The 19,438-nt window shown below is 42.6% G+C and overlaps 1 protein-coding gene across 9 annotated transcripts in view; it reads left to right on the top strand.

Moving 5' to 3' along the window:
* The window catches only part of PDE4B (phosphodiesterase 4B), a 524,480-nt gene that overhangs the window by 416,917 nt on the left and 88,125 nt on the right, over positions 1-19,438 (top strand). For 8 of the 9 annotated variants that reach the window (XM_036077702.2, XM_036077701.2, XM_078072990.1 and 5 more), the window contains one exon: positions 5,991-6,043. The exons of the other annotated variant lie outside the window; for it this stretch is intronic. In XM_036077702.2, coding sequence (XP_035933595.1) covers positions 5,991-6,043 — 53 coding nt within the window. The remainder of the gene's footprint in view (positions 1-5,990; positions 6,044-19,438) is intronic. 9 annotated transcript variants of the gene reach the window in all.

Here is a 19,438-nt window from a genome sequence, read left to right as displayed (position 1 = left end):
TCTTTCCACAGCCTTGAGGATTTTGAGACACATAAACCTTCAGGAACTAGAGTACCCTAAGACCACAATTGTCAGATACAGAGCTGACCCACAGTCCATTCTCATACTGTGGCTGAGGACCACTCTCCAAATCATGGCCCTTTGCATCGCCTTTGGTCCACACCAAACCACACTCACCAAACCGAATAGATCACCAGCAGTAGGATAGTTGTATCTGATGATCTTTCTCAGAATCATCCCCATATTTGTACAGAGTTGATCCTCTTATTGATTTCAAGTATTTTCTTGAAACCAACACCGACTAACCAAAGTTCAAGGCAGGGCACATGCACCACTAGAGTTTCACCAGAAATTGAGATTGCCTGTCCAGCTCAGGCTGAGAACTGAATGATGGGCTTTAGCTACAAGTGAAGCAGCTTAGGGGAAGATTGGAAAACTGAGTGTTCATTTAATGCATTCCAACCTATTCCTAGTCAATACCCTCAAAGAAAGAAAGAAAACTGAGGACAAGAAAAATGGGTCCACCATCTGAGAGCATTTCCCCCACATATTCATTTGTCTTAACAACTGAAACTGTAGGATTCATGGAGCTCACAAGTCGCTTTCTGGGACATTGACTTGGGTTCCAGAGTAACACTCCTTGCCTTAAACGTAACATTTAAGCAATAATTCTGTCCTTGGAATGGTTTTCTTGAGACATCTGGATAGTGTGGTTTATTATATGAAAAGGAACTCCCACATAGAACTGTACTTCTCATAAGTCAAGATTTCCTTTATCTTTTGGCTCTTTGCTCTGCACAAAAATAGCTCATTGTCTGCCTGAGCTTTACCACCCAAAGGGTGAAAATCTCAGTTTCTGTTGAGGTGATTTCCTTGCACTTCCATGAAATGTTCCATTGAGAGATGCTTGATTGGGCCTGTATTTCTTGGCTTCAAATTAAAACCTATTATTTCTTTAGTCCCAGGAGTTAATTTTGAAAATATGGCTTTCATTTAGAGCTGTTAATTCAGATAAGCATCCCTAAAGCATTTACTGGCTTCAGCTGATGGAGAAATCACTTACAAGTGAGAATGCCCACCATTCTTCCGTCTGATAACCAGGGCATAGAGCAGCTGGGAGCAAAAAGGTGTCCCCCATCATTCGACTGTGCCTCTAACATCGTCGAAATTACCAACGGCTATCAGAAAACCATGTAACATCTCTGTCTCAACATTCTTCCAAGGCATGATTTAATCAACATGCATGTAATCTTTGAGAAAGAATTAATAACCACTTAATTTTGTTTTCAATGTATATCTTTCATTGCTTTATGTCTTTTGGCATGGGATTTAAATTAGCTGAGAATAATAAAATCGTGAGCATTCAGAGGGGAAAGAACCCAGCCAAATTTCCTCAGAGTAAGTGAGGAAATATATGGAAAAGTGTTCACACAGGAGCTGGCACATTGTAAATTAGCAGTAGATGTTAGTTGCCGCCTGCTTTCCCCAAGTGAGGAAGAAGCTGAGAGGTTCAGTGAGTTGCTGACGGCTATACTGTTGGAAGGCGCCAGAGCCAGGACTAGGATTCCTGTCTTCTTATTCATAGTCCAGTTCTTTCTCCGCTGTGCTATTCAGGGCTATAAAATATTAACTGCTGTGGCCAAATTATCCTCCCTTTTAATTTCACTGTCTTTAATCCAGGCATATAACTTCTTATGATTCTTGTATAAGTTAGGGACCACTGGAAACTGGGCAACCAATGACATTTTCTTCTGGCACTCATGACAGGTTCTAATTGGCAGTCTCATGCCCTGTAAGCAATAATGCAGCTTCTAGAAGTCATTCATTCATTTAATGTGTGTTGAGCCTCTTCTTTGCACCAGGTCTTGGGAGTAAGTGGTAGGTCAAATAAATATGGTTCTTGCCTTTGCAAAGCTTACACACGCAGATGCTTATCTGAATGAACAACTCTAAATAAGAGCTAGGTTTTCAAAATTAACTCCCGGGACAAAGGAATTTATGTAATTTGTGTCATTTTCAAGAAGTCATTGGGATAATTGGGTGCTGTGAGTAGCCAAACTGTGAAGAAAGCAGAGATTCCCAAACATTTAGGGTCCCCTAGTTCCATGTCTCCTTGCACAAAAGCCTTCTTTGGAACTCAGGAAGACAGGTCAAATAAAATTATTAACAGCATGTTATTAATCCAGTGAATACATATTGAATACCTCTATCATAACAAATATTTTGCCAATTCCAAGGTTACAAAAATAAACAAGATCCAGTCTTTGCTTAAATTTCTCACGGGTGAGTTGAGGAGACAGACAAGAAAATAGGAACTGTAGGAACTGCAAGACAGTCTGAGCAGTGCTAGAATGGGGCAAGGGCACCAAGCCACAAGTAACGCAGAGGGTGACTATTCACAGTGGGGAAGGCGCAGTTGAGGAAGTGATGGCTGAGGGGATTCCTTGTACAGGGGAAGGAGTCTGCCACTTATAAAGGAGGAAAACAGTGAGCGGAGCAAAACATATGCAAAGGCCCAGTAATGTGAGCACATGCTGGGTTTGTGGGAATAGTGAGTGGTATGTAGAACCGAGACTGCAGAGGAAAAGGAAACCAGATAAAACATTCATGTGGTATTTGGCTTCTCAAATGATTGTCACATCAAGGGTTCATTCAATCAACCGTTCACCAACATCTATGGAGTGCCCACTACTTGTGAGGCACGTTGGTGGGGCCTACAGAGGATATACGGAAAGAAGTTAGCACCGGATCCCCCCCTCAGTGGGGTCACAGACTAGCGGTAGGGGTAATATGTGCACATATGAGTTGTAACAGGAGGAAATAACCCTAAAGGTACAAACAAAGCACCATGGGATATTAGGAGAGGGGTCCATTTTAGCTAACATGATGGCATCCTTTGCAGAAGATGGCATTTCACCTTTGAAGGTACGATTCTGACACCAATTCCTATGTGTGGATTTTTTCCCTACACATCCAAGCAATTTTCCCTTAACGCCAGCTGAGTGCCCTAAAATTCAATTCAGTCTGACACTGCCTGCCTGGAGATAGCATCAGATCCCACAGGTTAAGGGCTCAGTCCTGCAAGACTCTCCCCAATTCAGCCACCAGTTGCAAGTTCAGTTTGTTATTAGTGCTTCTAACCCACTGACTGTAGATCAGAGGTTCCCATGACCTCCCTTCTTGGGTTTTATTAATTTGCTAGAGTGGCTCACAGAACTCAGAAATAGTTTACTTACTAGAATACCGGTTTATTATAAAAGGATATAATTCAGTAACAGCCAAATGGAAGAGATTCAGTCTCCTCACATTCACCATCCTGGAGACACTCCAAACCCAGGCCTTTTGGGTTTTTGTGGAGGCTTTGTTACATAGCCGGGATTCATCAAATCATTGGCCACTGATGGCTGAACTCAGTCTCCCGCTCCTCTCATCTCCCCAGAGTCTGAGGTGGGGCTGAAAGTGCCAACCTTCTAATCAGGTGGTTCCCCTGGCAATCAGCCCCATCCTTAGGTTACCTAGAGGCTTTCCATAAATCTCATTAACCTAACAAAGGACACTTTAGAACTCTCCTCAAATTCCAAGAGTTTTAGGAGCTCTGTGGTAGGAATGAAGACAAAGATCAAATATACATTTCTTATTCTAAATCACAATATCACAGAAGGGTAGGTGATATTTACAAGTGTGGATTTGGGTGGAGAGAGGTTCCCTTTCAGAGGAATAGCCTGAGCAATGTCAGGAAAGGGATAGCGCATGTCCAAGGAAAAATAAGCGATCAAGTTTGGCTTGGGCAAAGTATGAGTTCCTTCCTTCCTTCCTTCCTTCCCTTTTCCTTCCTTCCTTCCTTCCCTTTTCCTCCCTTCCTTCTTTCCTTTCTTCCTTCTTCCATTCATTAAGGATTCACTGAGTGCTTGGCATATGAAGGACCATCCTGGGTCCCAGGGATCCAGTAGTAAACAAGCTGTTCCCTGCCTGTATAAATTTTATATTAAACTACAGAGTTCTGTATTGAACACTACTTAGTGTCTATTTTAATTACAGTTTTAAAGTGCTATTAAGGAGAAGCACAAGATACATGAAATCAAGCAGCCAGTCAATGGTTTGAGATGAAATGTCAGGAATTCCAACTGATAAGCTGGGAAAAGTATGTTGAGGCCAAAGAGCAGAGGACTTTGAATGCTAAGCTAAGGAGTTTGGAATTTAATCTCTTACTTTTCCTGAAAAACAGCCCTCAGTATGACTGCAGGTGTTATCAGCAGATGGAATAGCGAAAAGAGAATGCACTTTGGATTCAGAAAGACTTAGCTTTGAATCTCAACTACACCAATTATAAACCATGTGTGCTTCAGCATGTTTCTTAACCTCTTCACCTCTGCTTTGGTTTCCTTCTCCTTAAAATGAGATGATTATATTCCCAGTGGAAGCTAAGAAGTACCTAGCATGATGTTTAGTAGGGAAAAAAGTGATCGTTGGAGGGCGATCGTTCTTACTTTGTTACACAAGAAAATGTCAGGCCACAGAGGGTTTAAAGGTACCTTGCCTAGGATGACCTAGCTAGTAAATGTTCAGTAAGTGCGATCCCTGTCCATCAGAGCCTGCAGCTATCAGGTGTGCTACCTAGAAGCTAGATTGCCCCTAACAGATCATAGATGGATTTGGTGCACTTACAGATCTGCGAAGAGAACTTGTGGCCATCCCAGTACGGAGACCCTTTCTTCACAATATCCTTGCAGGCCATTCTCTGTCATTTAGAACGTGGCTTCCTTCCCAAACTTGGTTGTGCATCAGAATTCACAGATTTATGTGAAAAATACAGATTCCCAGATACTGAAATAGCCTCTCCAGGGATGGGGAAGGGAATCATGGTTTTAATAGCTCCCCAAGTGAGTAGGATACTCATCCATGCTTGAGAACCACTGACTGGCCTAGCGTCTCCCTCTCTTGCTTATTGCTAATATCCTGTTGCTCTGTCATGGGGCAGACAGCCCTCTATTCCAGTGGTTCCGAAAATGGGCTCCCCAGACCAGCAGTATCAGTACCACCGGGCACTTTTAGAAATGGACACTCTCAAGCTCACCCCAGGCCAGTTCAGCCAAACACCCTGGGGATTGGGTCTAGCCGTGGGTCTTAGTAAAGCCTTCTAGATGATTCTGATGACCCTACAGTTTGGGGGCCACTGCTCTAGACTATTTGGGGGAAGCTCTCCTGTAATGTGCTAAGCAGAAGTTCTAAAAAGCATGAAGAGGTGGTGAGACCAGCAAAACCGGGGGGGGGGGGGGGGGGGGGCGGTGGTGGTGGGGAGCGGCGGTGGGCGGGATTGGGAGATAAAGAAGAAAAAAAGGAAAACAAAAAACAAAAGGTGGAGCCCAGTATTCATGGAGCCTGCATTTGTTTGCTTGTTTCATTGGACTCTTGACATCAGCAGGCTTATTATAATGTAGAATAATGCCCAGTTCCTCTGCAAAAAGACCACTCCAGAGGTTAAGGAAACTGGATTCCTGTTCCTGCGTGACTTTTGGCAACTGACTTCATCTCTCTGGGTCTCAGTTTCCTGAGGTGCAAAAGGGAGGCCTGGGCTGATTGGTCTCTAAGGGCTCCTCTGGCATGACTTGCTGCGGTGCTGCCAAAGGAATCGGGATCCACTTTGACATTTGGTGTTATTCCTGAGCAAGCGTATTGTCTGAGGGCCCCCTGGAACAGTGAAACCTGAAACAGAGGGGCTGGTTAGGGACCTGGAGTAAACGACTTCCTTCCTGGAGAGCCCGAGCCTCCAGGAGGCTGTGCATAGGGAAATTCCAGGCCATCTGGCTGTGAGAGGGCTGCAGTCATCTACTAGTGTTCTGGGACATCACCTTCCGGAGATAGCGTTATGTCATTTGATAGCTCATTATGACCTGGAAAACTCCGCAGTGATCCCGGGGGTTGGGGGGAGGGAGACATGGAGGTGATATTCATACCAAGACTCAGGCCTTCTTTCCTCTTGGTCTCCACAGGAGGTCCCCAGCTGCTGCTAGTCAGCCATCTGTCTCCAGAGTCAACCTGCAAGGTAAGCTGCCTCATGAGTCCTGGCTCCATGTTTCAAAATAATCAAGGTGCCATTTGTGTGGAAACTTCTTTAGGATAATAGAACTGGTTTGCTTATGGTGGCCCTCTAAAGTCTCCTGGTGACTTTTTTCAAAGACATAGTGGAGCTTTCCTTCATTCCATGTCAAACCAAATGAAAAGCAGTATTGACTATTTTTCCCATCATGCGCACGCCTGGGTTTTCAGGGTGTGATGGATGTGTGGTAATAGGGCTTCCCAGAAGGGAGGCAGGAGGCGGAGCTCTACTGATACTGCAACTTCACCTCGGCTTGCTGGCCCCCCGTAAACTCCAGGACAGCTGACTTCAAAGGCCCTGAGGGGCCCCCAGGTTGGCCTGAGCATCCCACAGGGTATGTTAGTGGTTTTCCTCCTAGCGTCAGCTATAGGTCCCACTTGAATCTACATCCTTTCCAGGTGTGAAACCAAAGACTTTTCCAGGTCACAAATCATTTCCCTTGGAGGTCATCCAACTTTGTTCCTCAAATGTGTGTGTGTGTGTGTGTGTGTGTGTGTTTTAAGAAACCCAACATCTCATCTTTCAGTGCCATGCATATGCTTTCCATGGGGAGTTGAGAGGTGTGGAGGGGCAGGGCCCCCCTGAAGGAGCCCCCTGGAGATATATCGAACAGTAACTGTACTTGACGTAAGATGCAACCAGTTACAAGTCCAAAATGGAGTTTTCCACCTTGAATCTGTCCCCACTAGTGTGGCAGTGGACCTGAGTAAAACCACAGGAGAAACAAGTCAGATGAGCTCTGTTGAGACCGCCTAACACCAAACAGCACTGCCTGGAACACTTCTCTCTTTCCAGCTACGCCATTCCCTTTGCTTGATACTTAGCGATCTTCCTTCCTTGTATGTTGTGTTCTCTTGCTGGTATCACAGCCACGAGGATAAGGGAAATAATATAAAAGCCCAACTTCTACAAACAAAGGAACAAAAACATAGATTCCATTGGCTCATTGGCTTCGGAAGTATTTATGGTACACACTTTAAAAAATATTTTTATTAGAAAAAAGATTGAGAACAAGAATCAAGGTGAAAAGAAGATATTAAGTAAAAGTAAGTTTGCCTCTAGAGCCTTGTGATAGGAAACAGAAGAAAATAGTACTCCGTCCAGGGGCTTCAAAAACATGGTGTGCTGATGTACTATTTCCTTTAGATAAAAGGAAACTAAATAGAGTGTTTTAACATATAACCGGTATTACATAGTTGGAGATCAAAGGAGGTGGTTTTGAAACTCCTATCATTTCATCATATTAGCTTACCAGTGAGACACCATTGCTCACATTTCTGTTAGTCAAATGCACGAAGAAGCTTTTGACATCAATTTGAATATTTAAACTGTTTTCTTTTTCTTGTAATAAATACTGACAAACATTAGGAGAATATGTGATATTTATGGCTCTATAAATTAGCTCATTAGCCAGAGATGTTGTTGGAAAGATCATTTTGTGATTATTGGCACAGTAACTACAGCTTGGCATAGGGATTCTTTTGCTAAATTCTTTTAAAACAATGGAGCGAAGAAATGACAATACCACTTAGGCAATTTGTTTTTGTCTGTCTTTGTGGCAAACTACAAAAATTCTGGCTTTTCATCGGGAAGAGAATGTAGTGATACCAATTATTACGTAATTATAGGTTTCAAAATCTCCTTAACGCTTAACCACAGCCAGAAAAGGAAGGAGGACACACACATCCTGTGTTTTGTTCTTATTATCAGCTTAAATAAGTCAGGCAGATTTTTCCTGGTATTTTAATATTTATCAGCATGTGACAAAGAGATGTGTTTAAATAGAAACTTTAAAAGGGAATGAAAAATAAGTAGCTCAGAGCAAACAGAATTGAAAGCTGGAGTGCTGCTTTAAAAGATGATTTTTCATGATAATAAGATCGGGTTTTCACTTATTATCACTAAAGTTGAACTCATGTATTTCCATTGAAATCTGTAATAAAAGATAGAAGAATCCCATGATCATTTAAACACATTTAGCAACAATCCAGTTTGTTAGGAAAGCCTGACTGACTTGGGTAACTGTTCTTGGATAAAAAGCAAGTGTAAGAGAGAGACAGAGACAGAGAGGGAGAAAGAGAAAAGCCAAATATTTTTTTAAAAGGCTTTTTTCTCATGCATCTGAATGAAGGGGATGCAATTCATTTCAAAAGTTCCTTGTCAGAACCCATGGTTAAATTGGTACATTTGCTCTTACAAATTAATCAGTAACAAATAATTCATGGGGGAAATTAAAGCAAATCACTTAGTCTTCTTGCCGTTTAACCAAGGTTACTCTTTTCAGCTCTCGCGGTACAACGCGAATTTCCCTCCTCTGCAAAGACATCCCAATTTTTTTTTAGAAAATCAGTGTAATTGCTCCTTTTTGTGTGCTATGGCAACAGTCCCATTCTAGGTTATATTGTAATTCATGGCTAATGTGTCTCTTGCATTGGAGCACCTTGAGGGCAGGAGATGTGCCTTATTCATCTCTTTATCATTCAAAATCATTTGCATAGCTATTTTCACATAGTAGGAAGACAGTAAATCTTGATTTGGCCAGAACTGCATAAAGTTTGAGTTTATCTGAAGAAAAATGTTCATAAATGAAATTTTAATAATGAGTTAATATTTTTATCTCTATGGCTATGAAAAATATTCAACTGTGGCTTTTTTACTATGAAAAAAACATCAGCTATTGCATTTAAATGAAAAGAGGTTTGAAACACACTCTATAACAGCATATATATGTATTTGTGTGGTCATGTGGGTTTTGGATAAAAAGAGTTAAATACAAAAAGTTGGCATTTTTGCACTTTGAGTGCAAAGCCAGAGTGAAGTAATTGAGAATTTAAAATGCAGAAAGTATAGCAGCATGGAAATGATATGTTCCTGCTTTAAGGAGAAAGATGCACCAAATCCTCCCGGGAGTGTTGAAAATGCTAATGCTGTGGAGTGTAGTGAACATCTCGATTTTTATCACATTTTGCCTTTCCACAAGCAGGAATTCCAGGCCTTTTCTGCATGCTGCATCAGGATTGGAACAGAAAGAGGAAAAAAATAGAAGAAAGAGCACTCCAAAACAAGGCAGGCTTCTATCATCTGTACACATTCAACATGGAAACTGGAAGTCATTTTTAGTATCTCAGGCCTCAAACAGAAACAGAAAAAAACAGATTATTGAGGAAAATCAATGTGTGTGTGTATGTGTATGCGTGTGCACGAGTGGGCAGGTGACTGTGTGTGTGTATGTGTGTGTGTAGGATAATTGTCTCACTTTCCCACCCATTCTATCCCTTGCCTTTGCATGTCTCTCAATAGTGAGTACAGATATGTCATGGGAAACAAGAATTTCCTGAAAGGATAAATCACCAAGTGTTTACTGCCTTTACAAAATGACTCTTTGCTTTACAAAAGGATTAGAGAAGTAGTCCTTTTAATGGCCAGCACCTCTGATTCATATAAATGTGACTTGATTGATAATATATATTGTATATACAATGTTTCAGCAGGTGAATTGATGTGTATGGTGGGAGATTCTATATTAATCTTCTTGTTCTAAAAATTTAACAATAAACATATTGAGCAAGAGCATCACCAATATAACATGTCGGATGACATGAAGAACAACCTCCACATCCATGGGTCATTGGAAATGACAGCAAACCATGCCACGAAGATGATTAGAAAATTGCCTGAGGACTTCAGGCCAGACTGCAGCAGACCCAGAGTCTCTCCCAGCCTGAGTCTCCAAAGCCTTGGTTTATGGTGGTGTTAAGGTGGTTTTTAACACCAGTCAATTAGATGTTTTTCAAGAAAAGCCTGTATATGGAGAAACAAGATGTGATAACAGAGGACTTTCCAGTATGTCTGAAATAGGTTGGCCTAAGTGAGAAACAGACTTAATTTTTTTCAGTGCTCATGGGAATCCCTTCCTTCTCTTATGTGTCCAGGCCATTCTAGGGGGAGGAAATAATGCTTTACTAGTTGATAAAACAGAAGAAGGGGCTTTCTGCTAAGAAGCCTATTTCTCAGTATGAGTTCCTCCTATATCTTTACTTGATTATGAATATCCCCTTGAAAGTTCATGGGGGTGTGCCAGATACAGGGTCTGTTCGAGGAATGGACAAGGGGCTCAGAGAGTTATCTTAGATTCTAAGAATTTCTGAAAGTCATGACATTGACTGAGTTTTCATTCTTTGCCGGAGCCGCCAGGGCCTGGGATGAGAGATGGACTGTGTGTGCACTAGTAAAGGGCTCTCTGAGAACCACAGCAGTGGCCTGTGTCAGATGGCTGGAAATGAAGCCTGGCATAAGCACGACGTTTGCTTGGTTTCTACATTAAGCAAGAACTCTGAGGCAGGATTACAACACTGTGGACAAATACGAATAAAATCAATTGTGTTACCAAAGGCCGCAGCCACGCAAGACAAAGGAGAGACTAGGGGGGTGGGGGGCGATAACCAAAAAAAGAGAGAGAGGGAAAAGAAGAAGGAGAAGAAGAAGAAAGAAAGAAAGGGAAGGAACAAGGGAAAAAACTAGAAATATCAGAGAAGTTTTTCATTAGTGCTCTGATTGTCCTGTGGCCTGAATTATTGGGATGATTGCCTTAATGACTCACCTCGAGTGTTTAAGTAGCCTGCATACAAAACAATAGGGCAAATGCACTAGAAAAGCCCCAGTAATTCTGGGAATAATTCCCCAAACGGTTGTTTTATAAGAACTGCTTTTGTCTAAAATAGCCCTCTTCTGAACATTTACCCCAGAGCATCAACATCAAGCTATTTATATTGATCTGCAGTTATTTCATATACGTCTAAAATTAAGTGTGGGTAGTTGCAAAAACATTGACAAGTCAACTAAAGTGTGAATAGTTAAAACGTTACCCTTGAGCAAACATTGCCAGAAATAGAGCCCTGCTCATTAATGGCTATTTCACCGGTTCAAAATTAATTTCTAAATTTAGTGTGACTGCTTCTTCTTCCTATTCAATGGAACCAATGAAACCTGCAGCATCTAATCTCCCACTTGCTGCCTAAAGCCTTGAGTCCATTCCGCGTTGACTCCACTTCATGTTTTTGTGCTGCTGAGAAACACCATCCACCCACACCCCCCCCCCCCAAAGTTGGAATCATGCATGTTAGTAAGTATTTCAGTTATGCTATTGACGTCAATGGAGTCATTAAATAGATTGCTGGCCCTCCCAGAGGCAAATCACTGCCAGGGACCTAGATACAGACACGTTTTTTTTTACAAAGACAACCATCAGGTTTTGCTATAGCAGTAAGCCAGAGAAAGGGAAAAGTTTATACTGTAGCAGACCTATCTCCAAACACAGTTTATTTTTTTCTTTTGCATTTTAGTTCCGGCCTTTCTTTCTCTTTGGTTACAGTAGGCTCAGGCGATGCCCAGATATTGTTGCCTCGGTGTTTTGTGTGCAAAAGCATCTCCTGTCATTGAGACCGTGAGGGGCGGCACCCCACTTCTGAAAACGTGTCTCACCTTTAGCTCTACACAGCCCATCTTGATGTTTATTTGGTGGCATAAATCGTCTGGGCAAACCACTATTGTCTGCCAGTAAGGCTGTGTTTGACATATAGTTCCCTGCATAAAAGGTTTCTTCTGAACACGCACGCACACACACAAGCACACGCACAACTTTGTCCTTTCTGCCACTTCTGTCCGCTGGTGGCCACAGCCCTTCATCTATGAATCAACCTTTATGCAGCCGCACGGTGCTGCGGCAGCGGGGCTCTGAAGCAAAGGGTGGAGGAGGAGGCTAGAGAGAAAGATTCACTTCTCTCAGCTGCCTCATCTGCAGAGCTGCCGCAGGAAACAGGAGGCTGCCCACGTGCCTGTGTCCTCCCAAACCCCAGCTGCTGCCTCCCTCAAGCCTGGTCATGCAGCTCCCAGGCATGTGGGAGAGAGCCCTTCAGGAAACGTCTGTCTCCTTCTGGGTATTTCTGACAGCTCTATTTACCTGGACAGCCCCAGGAGTCAGAGCCAAAGATTTACCTCACACCTGGACGCCTCTCCCTCCCAGGCTCAGAGTTAGGGAGCCATCTTGAGCAGACAGCTTTCTTCAGATCTGGTCATCGGAACCCACCATGTTGGTTTCAGCTCTCATCTCCCTTTCTAACCGGCGCTCCCCTACTCCAGCACTGCCCCATTTGCTTATCAGCTCGTGTGTGTGTGTGTGTGTGTGTGTGTATACACATATTTATATATATGTTTGTTTTTCTTTTTTTATTTAGTATGTACATAAATGCCAGACATCTGACCACCGTTGGTAACCCCTTTTGGTTCATCTGGAGGCCTGGATCCGTCCCCCCTCCACCGTTGTTCCTTCTCCTATATTCCTGGCTCTGAGTAGTGGCTTCAGAGTCCATCCTTTATCTCTCTCTTCACCTCCAACAGCCAATTCTTATAGCTGTTTCTCTAATCACCCCCTACCCCCTCCTCCTTAGTTCAGTGCTTCATCCCCCCATACCTAAACCATTATGTTGGTCCTCCCACTTGATCTATTGTCCTCGGGCCTTCCCCGTTGCAATCCACCCTCTATCCTGGTACTAGAATTACTCTTCTAAAACCCAGTCATAGTTATTTGCTTAGCTGGCTATCGTTTGCCTTCAACACAGGATCCCCACTTTTTACCAATTCCTTCAGAATTTTGCTCCTAATTCCTTCTTTGTTCTCATCTTTCACTTTAAGCCCCATGCACAGCTGATGGCAGAGATGCCCTGAACGTACCGTCCCTTAAATATGCCAGGCTCTTCTTGCCTTTCTGCCTTTGTACATGCGGTTCCCTCTGTCTGGGCTGCCTTTTCCCAAAAATATCACTCACATATTCAGCTCAGGGATATTCTTCCATTGTCAAGTGAACCAGTTCTTTCCGCTCACTGATTCTTGGATTCTGAGTCAGGATTCAACTAAATACATAGTCTCAATCCAGATCCTGATCTATAGCACATGCTTAGTAAATACTGATTCCTTTACTCATTCCCATCTTAAAAGTCCATTCCTTATCCTTTAAGACTCAGCATATATGCCCTCTTCTGTATGTGCTCCCTGCAGCTCATCCAAAATTACTCTCAATTATTAATTATTATCTCAAAATCTCAATTATTGCACTTGCCATATTATGCTGTATTTATTTATTTAATTTTATTCCCTTTTAAACTAAGATTGTCTCAAGTTTAAGTACTAATGTTTTTTTTTTTATATCCCCAATTTATAGAACATGACCTGGAATATAGTAGATGCTCAGTAAATCTTTATGGACTGAACAAGTACAAATGAGCATATGCCCATGCCTGAATCAGAAAGGATTTGAGAGCTCATATTTGGCTTGTCTAAATATCTTCTAGCTCTCAGGCATGTATACAATGCTGACATTCCTGGCTAATCTTGACTACATGTAACTTTTTTTCACTTGAAGTAAGCTCTTTCTCATCCATTATTCAGGCAGTGTTAAAATAAATATGATAAAAGTGGCAGTGTTAAAATAAATACAATAAAAAATGACTAAATGTGACTAGCTTATTATTCTGTATTATCTCTTAGTGCCAAGTACAGTGCCTTGCACAAAGTAGGTCCTCAATTAGTATATTGAATTGAACTGGGCTGGGAATCCCCGGGCCAATACCTTAGACAAATTACTTCTCTGAGACTCAGTTTTTTTGTCTAGAAAGTGGACATTTTAATATTCTATCGTGTAAGATTGCTGTGTGGGTTAAATGAGAAAAGGTATGCATGTAGTGGTTAAAAGTAAAGACTCTGGAGCCAGACTGCCCCTTTCAAATCCCAACTCCATTAGTATGTGGCCTTGGGACAAATGACTTAACCTCTCCATGTCCCAGTCTCCTCATCTCCAAAACCTGGATAGAGATTTTACAAACCTCATATGTTGGTTGTAAGGATTGAATGTGTGAACATACAAAAAGCACTTAGAAAAGCTCCTGACACTTAGAAAGGTGTCAATATTAGTATCATCTTATTAATCATGTTATGCAACATGTTTCCCACAGCCCGCAGCCCATAGCAGGTAGTCAGTGTGCGGAAGCTGAGAGCCCAGGCCTGCTGGCATAAGTAGGGAACCAAAACAGAAAGTCCTGTGACAGATCTGTCTAAAAGGTTCTGATCTACTTCCCTTTTATAGGAATACAATCTAGAAGGCAAGCTGTCTTTGAAGTTTAAGATTCGTTTTCCTTGAAACCATAAAAATCTGATTATATGGAAATACATTTGGAGCTGAAGGTAGGACACCATACGAGGATGGCTCTTTCTCCTAAAGACAGATTGCAGAGAACGCTCAGTTAGGACTCTGATAAACTGGATCATAGTTAACTGAGAGCTTTCTCTTGCATAAGCGTGAGAGGACTTCGCTTTATAGGATAGAATAATTGCAGCTCTACAGCTCATTACAGTTGTATTTAAATACAGTGTTCAGGGCTTGGTACCTACCTGCACAGATACAGGCTTTTCAACTCGGGGAGCTCAGCAGAGATGAGCAATGGAAGCTGGTCCAGAGCTTCCCTTTGCAGAGAAGACAAAGCTTACTAGCAGAGGCCAGCCTAGGGGAGGGCTTTGACTTCTTTTGGAAAGGCTCTTCTGCCCTCTCTCAGTTTCTTCTGAGAATGGGAAGGCCCCCTCTTACCCACCTGCTTCTTTCTCTTCCCTTTATTGGGAGGGAGGAAGAAAAGAAGGAGGTCAGGGTTGGCCTAGAGAAGGATGAACATGGATGTTGGGAAATGAAGGAGGAAGAAAAAGAACTTTCTAAGTTCCCTGTTTTCTCCCGCCTGCATCCCCAAAACCACATGATCCTTGGGGGCAGGGTGAATTCTGCTTGCTTGCTTCTGATCAACCCCTGGCCAGCACTTTATGGAGTTGCCTTTAGAGCTGTTCTCGGAAGCCAGAAGCATTTCAGGGAACAGTCTTTCACCCAAGAGAAGGGAAACAAAGCAGGGACTGTCTCCTTGAAATAGAGAACAGGCAACAGAACTTACTGGATCTTTTTCTTAGTTTATTGTCTTGACTTACTCCCAGCCAGAGCTGTTGACAAGTACCAAACGTCACGCCTCGGAGTTTTGTCTACTTTCCTGCCTCCCCTTTGGCTGTGTGCGTGGCGTGAGGTGGGGCCATGGCGATTATCCAGTCCGTTTGATCCGTAGAGGCAGCCGGTCAGTACTGCAGTCTTTGCCCCTACCCCCTGACTTGTGCATAGACTTCACGTTTCTAGGGTCTAGTCTGGCTAGTACTGCTTGCCTAGCAAAGCATAGAATTTCAGAAGCTCACCTGCCTGCCTCTGAGTGCAGGAGAGGAAAAGAACTAGAAGTTATTCAAGTCCTGATATGTGCCAGGCACTGGGCTAGGCACTCTGCATGCATGATCTCACTTAATTCTCAACACTGAACTGTCCTGCAGATTGTTGTCCTGATTTCACAGATTTAGAAAAGGAGGCTCAGGGAATGGGGTCTTCTCAAGACCACATAATTAGTGACAAAGTCAGAACTGAAACCTAGGTCTGTATTTCTTGAAAAACACATGTTCTTTCCTCTAGTCTAGACCACGCTGTCCCTGCCCCACCCCCATTGTAAACCTCGGAAGTTATAACTGACGGAACGGGGGATGGTGAGCATTTCACAACAGGAGAGCAAACAAACATACTAAATTACCTACAGCCTTCATAATTACTATATAATAATTCCCTTTAATTCCTTTGTTATCTATCCATTTTATTGTAAGTAATAAAAAATGTGTAAATCTTAAAAGAGGTGTCTCATATATGCCCATTATCCATTTATTAATTTATTCCATAAATGTCTATTAGATGCTTACTGTATATGCGACACTGTGTTAGACACTGGAGATATAATAGTGAAGAGAAGGAATTTAGAGCCTGACCTCGTGGGCTGTATAGCCCAGGAAATATTAAGAAAATAAATACAAGATTACACATTTGATCATTATAATGAAGAAACATACACAATACTATAATATTGCCTCACCTGTAAAAATGGGAAGAATACTAGTACTTACCATTAGGATTGTTGTAATATTTAAGTAAGCTGTTATACGTAAGGCATTTAGAATACTGCCTACGATCTAGTATTATTTAGTGTTTGCTCTAGTTATTATTATCATTAGTTATTATTGGAATTAATGTAGATTAAGGGACACGGAAGGCCTTTGTAAATGACCTGGAATTTGCGACCTGAACACTGAGTGGGAGCTGGGTGGGTAGAGATGGTAAGTAACACTTTCCAGGTGCTCCAGCCTGAGATCTGGATCAATAGGGTGGTAGTGAAGAGCAAGGCCCAAGAAGCTGAGAAAGACGAGGTTGAGCAGAGCATTTGTAGGCCATGGGTGAAACGTGTAAATTTTATTCTTAATTATGTGGGAAGCCATGAAGAAATTTTGAGAAGAAGATTGATGTGATCTGATTTGAATTTCAAATACAGCACTTCTCTCTGGGCCACAAGTCTGGGCTGCTGGCCCCTCCTGTGGGCTCCCAGGGACATGTGCTTTCTCTGGCGCACTACTCGGCACCTGCCCCTTCCATCCACCTCGTGGCTAAGCAGGCGAGCTCTGGATCCAGACTGGCTGAGTTTAGTCCTGGTTCTATTCCTTTCTTTCTGTAGGACTATAAACAAGTAGTTCCACATCTCTGGGCTTTCATTTCCTCATATCTACAATGAGGATAATAATGAGACCTTCAGCAGAGAATCGTCGTGAGAGCTAGTTTAATATATGTAAAGGGTTTAGCACAATGCCACACACAGAAAGCACTAGATAAATGTTAATACTTTTTAGTGTATTATAACTGCCTATTTTCTTGATTACTTACACCTCTACACTGTGTACTCAGTGCCTGGCACAGGGCAGGTGCTCAAAAAATATTTATTGAAAAACATCATTGAGGGGCGCCTGGGTGGCTCAGTCAGTTAAGCGTCTGCCTTCAGCTCAGGTCATGATCCCAGGGTCCCAGGATCGAGCCCCCTATGGGGCTCCCTGCTCAGCGGGGAGTCTGCTTCTCGCTTTCCCTCTGCCCTTCTCCCCACTTGTGTTCTGTCTCTCTCTCTCTCTCTTTCTCAAATAAATAAATTAAATCTTAAAAAAAAAAAGAAAAACATCATTGAAAAGAATGGACAGTGAAAGAGAGGTAGTGCAATGAATTGTAAGTAAAAGAAGAGAAAGAAAAATGGACTTCTTTGAGTTGGGGGTAGATTCCGATGAGGGGAAATTTGCTTATGGGGACAGAGAAACTGAATGACTTTGCAACTGCCCTGCTGCTCTAGCTTTGGGGAACTTGAAACAATGTCCATGAGACAAAAATATGTTTCAAGATCTGTGCTGCCAATCTGGACTGCCATCTGCACAAAAAGAAAATTGGGCTCCTGCAAGAGCTGCTGCATTCCCTCAGGCTACATGACTATCTGCCTGGAAGGCGAAGGTGAAACCTCCAGAGTTTTCCATTTGCTGGCTTTGGAGGACAGTCCCGCAGACTAAGAGCATGACACTGTGGCTTCCTTTTCAACCCTGCATTGCTAACAGAGGCTCAGTTCTGTGAAGTAAACCCACACCTTCAGTGTGATGCATAAGCATTGGGAGAGGCTTTCCATGGCTTTGCATCGCTGGGGGGTCTTAGGCTTTCAGTGGCAACCACTGTTCTACATCTCCATGCAGAGTGCCTGTCCTGACAAACAGTGAGTCCCTCAGATCGCCCCTGTGCCAGTTGGCTGCCGTGTGTGTGTGGGGGGGGGGGGGCACGCATGCTGGTTATTTCTTCTTTTCTCATTGCAAATTTAACCAGTCTGTCTCTCTTCACCTGGAGATCATTTCTAGGCTTCCCTCTGATTGGCTGTTTTCTCCATGCCCCTCACCCTTCCAAACCACCTTCCCTCCAGGCCTCTTAATCTGACTCAGAAACTTACCTATGGAAAGCCTTCTACAATTAGTCTTGCTTATTGTAATAATGGCCCACTCTTTATATATGGTATTGGGGCATACATGTCCTGTGTTGATTTTTAAAAACATAATTGTTCGTTATGCCATTGGCATATGTTCATCCATTTATTTGGGGTTTTGTGTGTTCCATAAGCTAAACATTTTTATTATGGCCTGCTACCACGGAGGGGAGAAGGGAAGTGCTAACTTGAATAAGACTCAGAATCTGATCTTGAGTTTGCACCATCTGGAAATAAAAATGCAGAGTGAAAGCTACCTGGAGATACAGACCATATCAGTCAGGATTGTCCAAAGAAACAGAATCAGTGTGAGAATATATATACATATATTTATGATTTATTTTAAGAATTTGGCTCATGCAATTGTGGGGACTGGCAAGTTTGAATTTCTGGAAACTCAGGCAGGAGTTAATGCTGCAGTCTTGAGGCAGAATCTGTTCTTTTCCAAGAAAATTGTTTTTGCTCTTAGACCTTCAACTGATGGGGTGAGGCCCACCAACAATATTGAAGGTGATCTCTTTTACTTAAGGTTCACTGATTATAAATGTTAACCACATCAACAAAATATCTTCACAACACCTAGATCAATATTGTTTAAAAAGCCAGGTACTGTTGCCTAGCCAAGTTGACACATAAAACAAATCATCAAAAGGACCAACCAACAAATAAATAAGCCTGTCCTGGGTATCAGACCAGAATTATGCCCAGCCCTACACAAATAAAAAAATATAAGATCCAGGAGAATAAAAATCTTTATATTCCTTCTGACTAATGGAGACTTTACTTCAAAACACGGTAAAATAGCCATTCTTCCCAGCTCACAGAATGGTTTTGAAGACCATATGATGGTTTGAAAGACCACAAGGGCAACTTGTTTGTATTTTGAACACCCCGACAGTCCCCAGCAGTGGCGACACACCTACTAAATGTTGGTGACACCACAGAGGCCCCACATTCTCACCATTCTCTCTGCTGAGCAGCTGCGAGAGAAAAGAAAATCTTGGGCTTCAGCTCTACAAGAATGCCAGTCATTCTGTGCCCTGTGTCTGGAGACCACAACCTATTACTGCAAACTCAGTGGCGAGAAATATCTCGAAAAGAGGTTGATTTAGCCAGAAATATCTTAGAGTGAGGTGAGCATCCCCTTTATGTATATAGTACTTGTTTCCACAGAAGGGGGTCTAGAACATTCATATATTCTTGAGGAAATTTGAGGTCAACCCCATTCTCTAGGTCATCTGTGAGACACTCTCTTTCACAAACATGGACTCTAAAACCTCCTCACGCCCGTGCTTTCTCTGCATCTTGTGTTCCTGCCACTGAGAACGCACACATCAGAGATGACACCTCTGGCCCCTTTTGCTGAGCACAGAGCCTCGTGTCCACCACAGCGCCC

The sequence above is a fragment of the Halichoerus grypus genome, chromosome 5 (assembly GCF_964656455.1).
Source record: "Halichoerus grypus chromosome 5, mHalGry1.hap1.1, whole genome shotgun sequence".
Classification (NCBI taxonomy): domain Eukaryota; kingdom Metazoa; phylum Chordata; class Mammalia; order Carnivora; family Phocidae; genus Halichoerus; species Halichoerus grypus.
The sequence above is the reverse complement of the archived record's forward strand: the minus strand, read 5'-3'. Positions and strand labels throughout refer to the sequence as shown.